General features: G+C 39.6%; 1 protein-coding gene across 1 annotated transcript; it reads right to left on the minus strand.

Annotated features, from left to right (window-relative positions):
• Positions 1-993: 993 nt before the first annotated feature.
• On the minus strand, positions 994-6,207 carry LOC136440100 (target of rapamycin complex subunit lst8-like). Its single transcript, XM_066435907.1, has 10 exons — positions 6,053-6,207; positions 5,083-5,212; positions 4,551-4,602; positions 3,933-4,095; positions 3,381-3,456; positions 2,983-3,057; positions 2,703-2,780; positions 2,233-2,357; positions 1,604-1,770; positions 994-1,230 (listed from the first exon to the last, which is right to left on the minus strand). The coding sequence occupies exons 1-10, from the start codon at positions 6,166-6,168 to the stop codon at positions 1,112-1,114; spliced, it is 1,101 nt and encodes a 366-aa protein (XP_066292004.1). The 5' UTR covers positions 6,169-6,207; the 3' UTR covers positions 994-1,111.
• Positions 6,208-6,369: the final 162 nt, after the last annotated feature.

A 6,369-nucleotide genomic window follows, 5' to 3' on the forward strand; every position in this document is an offset into this window, starting at 1 on the left:
GGAAAAAAGGCACTTAACATGATTTTCCCCACTCCACCCAAGTGTAAAAATCGGGTACATTATGTGTGGGGGTCACAACATCAGCAATAGCTGCCTGTGTCCCACGTGTATTGCACTGTTGCAATTCCAATAAATCCAAATCCAAAGCTCTTAATGGAAAACCGATATTCTAAAAGCATTATTTGTCTACATTATCCAAGATGAGCAAGATGTGTAATACTATCCATATACATTTTGATGGTTATAACTTGGATTTTCCACTCTACAGTATACATGACGTGTACATGTACTTTGTAAACTGACACAGATGAAAGGCAAGAAAGCTTGCCAATCCCATACCATCAACATACTTGTCTCATCCACTTCACAGATGCAAACTGCAAGCTTGCCATTTGCTTTATCTGTAGTTCACACACAATCTGGTAGGTGCTGTTTTACAGCAAAACACAATCAAGACACATGGCAGAGTGCCAAACAATATCCTTTACATTGGTTTATAATTCCATACTTTGTTTAACTCTTGCACTTAACCCACTGATTGGGAAATCATTATCTGTTTGTCCATTATAGTCAGTTCTGGTTATGCTAAAACTGTATGACACAGCATATGAGCAACAACATTGGGAGTTCACATTGTACATGAGATAGCAAAGACACACTACAGGTATTCATTTCCCAGTGTCAGCATTAGTGAATGCCTCATTATTCATTTTCATTTCATTGCTGGACGGCCTCTTCAGCTTTGAACAAGTTGGTTTTCAAGAGGGTCTACAGAACAGAACATAATCTAGACAATGTTAACATGAATGAAACACAAATAACAACTACTTACATAATTCCTCGAGGCCACATATATCCACCATGATGAAAAATGCATCCAGCAAGATCTCCAATGCAACATCCCCCAGTATAATTCACTAATGCATAATCATTAAGTGTGCATGGGGGTGCTGCAGAATAGACCTCTCAAACACACTGCTTTTCAAAGTAATGGATATGAGTGCAGTAACCTGGCAGATAAATGTTGATGGAGGTTAAAACCTGTGTAAAACACATATTGACTATTTGCCTTTACATTTAGTTGTACATCATATAATCCGTTGGAACTTCTCTAAGTTGGTGGGCAGTCATTAAACGCCAGACATATAACAGCCTTCTGATGTCCGCTGTACTCACGCTTCACCTCAGCCTGCTCCACCGCCCACAGACGGGCCATGTTGTCTGACGAAGCTGTCAATCAAGTCAAAGGACAGTAAGTTAAAAACTTTCTCATTTTATTCTTCTAGTGTGGTGACAAACATACCTGGGTTGAATTGGCTCTCTTTAACCTTCCCTGACTGATACAAATATGGTGCCTAACCAGTACTTCAGCAGGGAGACGTAGCTTAAAGATTTACTAAAATTGTACAAAGTACCAAATTATACACGCAGATATACACACACAGATACACACACAAACATACACACACATACATACATACACAGATTCATACACAGATACACACACAGAGATGCACTGTTTGTCACACACACACACACACACACACACACACACACACACACACACACACACACACACACACAGAAATAAGATGTTCTATACCTGTGACCAGATACTGAGAGTCGCTGGACCAGGCGCAGTCCCACACCCAGCGTTTCTGCACCTGCTCCGTCAGCGTGCTGTTCTTCAGTGCCAGGTTACACTTCAGCGAGAAGTCCGTCGTTCGCCAGATGTTCACTGATTGGTCGGCAGAGGTGGTGGCTAGAAGTCTGCAAAGCCAGCAGTAAGTATTTTAATGACAAGTCACTTTGCATCTCTCTGTATGAACACTGCCATGGCCTCATGCCAGTGGGAATGCAATAGGTCACGGGTCCAATACCCAACTGAGTCATAAGACTTCCAACATGGTAAATACTGCTTTCTTTGATTAGCAGTCAGCACATGGATATAAGGATGGAAGATGAATGTGCACCACCAGCCCCCTGTAGTGCTGTGAAATAGATGGGTACTGGCACACTGCCCTATTTACCATATGGTGTGGGAAGGACTTTCTCTCTTGGTCGTTTTATCCCCGTGGTTTATAATCATAATACATACATCATATCTCAATACCTTCATATTCAGCACTACTAAGCTGGTAATCTAAACGCTTTAGAATGTTAAAACCAGAAATACTAGCAATCTAAAAATGACCCAAGGTAAGACCAAAAAAGTACACAAGCAGTACTTACGTGGAGTCTGGGCTGAACTTGCACTTGAGTGCATACCTCTTGTGTGCCTGAATCTTTGTTTTAGGGAGAAGCTGGGTGTGCTCCTCCCCCGACCCTCCTGATAGAGTCCACACATAACACATGCCCTGGGGAGGGGGGAGAAAAATAACAATGCACGTCCATCTATACATCTAAGCATGCTCAGCGATAATTGAAAGCTCTGTAAAAGTCCCAACTCTTGTTACAATTTAAATCTTTACTTTGCAGACAATGACAAATTCAACATAACTTATCATTGAGATGAATTGCTGACATTGTTGAGTTTAGGTCATACTTTTAATGCTTTTTCCATATCAACATTTTGGCTGCAAAAGACACTGTCTGTGAGTTTTTTCAAGTTATTATCTAGCAAGCACAGAAAACATAGCTGTAAGTTAACAATTTCTTTCCAATATTATCAGATCAATAAACACCTTCCCCAATATTCTCACCTTATTATTGACAGCAGCCATGTATGAAGCATCTGCATCTATACTGACTGACTGGATAGATGCATCAGGGTCTGGGATCTAGAAATGGCAAACACATAGTTGAGAGCAAAACCTACATGATATTATGACTTCTAAAACAAATCCTCTTTCCTGTACCACATCAAACTTAGGAACTGAAAAGAGAGTCATATGTACTTGGCTTGTACTTTCAGCATGAGGAATATGTCTCAGACATTGCAAAGAAAATGACAGGTGGGAGTACATTGTTTAAATTCTTTACCAGCTGTTCATTGTGGTCTGTCTTGAGGTCCCACACATGGATGGCACCAGTCTGGTCTCCAACAATCAACTCTCCCTGGAACAGCCAGATATCAAGAATTTTTAAAACAAGTGCCTTGTTTAGAACATATTTTAGAATGTTTGAGTCGTTACCTTTTTGTTTATATAGAACTTAAGAATATTCTTGATGCTTCCGTATGTAAACATCATTCCCCTCATTGACAAAGAGCTGCCGGGCGGGCACTCGAAACGTCTGGTTTTCATATGTATTTTATCCAGTTGTAAAGATTGAATTTTATTACTCCAAGTGCCTTGTAGTTTGTCATCTATTCTATTCTATTCAAGCAAAGGAAAAATAATGTACTACTGTACATGTCTGTACATGTAAAACAATCTCACCTGGTTTGGATGTAGAGTGACACAGTTGATGGGTGCATTAACCTGGAATATTCTCTGGCACTGCAAGTTTCGTGATCTACAGAAAAAGATTGATAGACAACACAATTCATTCGTGAATATCAGGTAGGTACAGTCAGTGTGTGTACTATAAACCTATATGACTTGCCAGTTACAGTATAAACATGTGATAATTCATTCATCTACACTACTGGTTCATCTACTAGTACTACCATCCTCCCTTACTTAAAGATGAGTGCATTTAAAAAGTCAAAGAAGACACAAGCATTGTTATGGGACATGTCTATTTGCCGATACCAAGTACTCCATTCAAGCTCTATATAATTAGTGGATATTGCTGTGAAATACTTAGTATTTAGAAATTAGTAACATAGTTTATTGTCATACATGTATGTCATGCTGTTACCCAGAGGTGTGAAAGGGAGATTGACATAGCAGCAGAGCAATACTAGTAAATGGAATAGATACATCAATGCTCTCACTTCACTTAGCCCTTAATTTAGTTCATGTGGCAGAATGAGAGCTGCACACTACCTGAGGTCCCAGATCCTGGCACAGCTGTCCTCTCCTCCCGTGTACATCCACTTCCCGTCCTCGTGGAACCCCACAGCCGTCACGTTTTTACTGATGCCGTCGTAGTTCACCACAGGGTTGGGGTTATTGGAGTTCAGGTCATACATCCTGATGTGTTGATATCCTGAAACACACACAAAAAATGATTAACACTTCTGCATAACACACCAGCTTCACAAGCAAGTGGCACGAAAGCAGCTGTTTATATTACACTGAACAAATTGTCACACCAATATCTAACAGTTATTGATGGCAACAAGTTCTACGAAAATACAAAGCAGTAGGATCAGGTCTGATCCCGATTTCTATAGGTATGCATGTTTATCTTTTAGCCAGCCTTGAGTGCAGTTCTCCACTCATAAGGCAGAGGGTGCTGGTGACATGGGCCAGCTAGTGATAAGCTGAAGCAAAATATACACTTGATGCATAAACATTTGTGAAAAAAAGAAGAGGGAAATAATCATAACTTTAAAGATACTGAACAGAAGGGTAAAAAAGATTTATTCAATGATATGAATTTCAATCTCTTCAGAATACAATTTTCATATGGATTTCTTCCAACAAGCATCATTGTCGCACCTGCTGCAGCTATCATTTGTCTGTCAGGTGTGATCTCCAGTGAATTGACTTGCTGGGATCATGGTCAAGGTTACCACAAATCCTAAAAGACTTCATTTGAGCTTGAAATCACTTGTAATATGGGATCATTTGTTCTTATATATAAAGGACACTTTAAGGTAAAGTTATCTGGCCTTCTTTAATGAACAGATTCACTAAGTAAACTTATACTTAGTACTTTCTGCAGCTTCCTATACCCTGTCCCTTCAAGTATAAGAGCATATTTGTGTGATCCCCATTACTATAAATTACAAAACACAAAAACTCTTGAGCCCTAAATCATACAGGCCGATATGTATCTCAATGCAACTAACACACATTCTCAAGATAGGCACACTTAATTAATAGTTAGTAAGAACTAATATTGCCAGTAGCATGACAAAGGTTGGTACAGTTCTACAATGAGACTACTACTAATGATACATTATACTCTTATGTCATATCTATCTATGATGTGACACATGCCCATCAGTGTCAGAGTAAGAGAGGATACAGAGTCGGGATGCTGTACGGTGCGGTGACAGATGCCGCTGTGCGCCTGCCAGAACCGGATGGTATGGTCGTACCCCGCCGTGGCCAGAATAACCGGGTCAGTGTTGGTCACTCCGTTAGAGCCCATGGTGCTGCACGGATACGGTATAACAATGTCAGTTGGCAATAAGAAGCTATCTGGACAAAATGTTTACTGGAAGAACATCCTACCTGACCGTAAACTCTACTGTACTCTACTCTACTCTAATAATGCACTGCCAGGTGTTTCAGTGCGAGGATAGGGAAGATCAGCTATATGGACTCCCAGGGACACAAAGGTAAGTTAGGTAACTCAAGTTATTAGGTCTTCATCATGGATGAACAGCATCATCATGTGACCGCCAGATCACCAACTCAAAAACTTATCAAAGAAAGGTCCTCCTCATCAACATTGATGGACAAATGTCCGAAAATTATTATTCATTTTCATCAATGCCTTATAGACTGATAGAGGGGAGAGACAGTCTTTACAGTTGCAGTGGCATTTGTGTGACCTTTGATAAAAGTTATAGTTTTCATAGAATTCTTGTCTATTTCTTTTTCTTCTTTCATACAGCAGATCTAAACTAAAAAATATAGATTTGTTTTTTGTTTATAGCAAATTAGCAATATCTATCTATTTATTCATATATAACCGGCTGACAAACCATGACAACTTTCATGATCTGTTATATTTCTGTGTTCGTTAGACTCTATAACGTTACAGTACAACATTCAAGTAAACATATTGACAGCTACACATGCATACTAGTATATATATGAACGTACAAAGGTGCAAAAGTCTTGGGCAGCGCAAGACCTCCATAGAGACGCCCAGGCCAGCACTCTGGAGAGGCCACTCCAGCCTACACTACAAAAGTGGGAGGGGTGATGATTTGCAATCATGATTTTAGATCAATTGTTTTAAGTCTAGACACAAATAACGGTACTACCTGCGCTTGTCTTTAGACATAGATTGACTTGTAATCTCTCTCAGTACAGAAATGCTTGGTTTTCCTCTTATGTTTTGCCGATTCAGGTCCCAAAACTTCCTGCGTTTTTCTTTCATACGTTCTGATCTGTTGTTTGTCAAAAGGTCAACAGGCTCATACACTATGTCAGAGGGGTGTTTTGTACTGTAATAATAAATGCTGAAAGTGGCCAATCTATGATCTTTTTGCGGCACAATAAATAATATTCTGTACATTAATCTTAAATATTCGTGTGTAGCTGTCCTTAAGGCCCATTAAAAACCTTTTTTGATGTCCTT

This window comes from Branchiostoma lanceolatum, chromosome 8, assembly GCF_035083965.1.
Source record: "Branchiostoma lanceolatum isolate klBraLanc5 chromosome 8, klBraLanc5.hap2, whole genome shotgun sequence".
Classification (NCBI taxonomy): domain Eukaryota; kingdom Metazoa; phylum Chordata; class Leptocardii; order Amphioxiformes; family Branchiostomatidae; genus Branchiostoma; species Branchiostoma lanceolatum.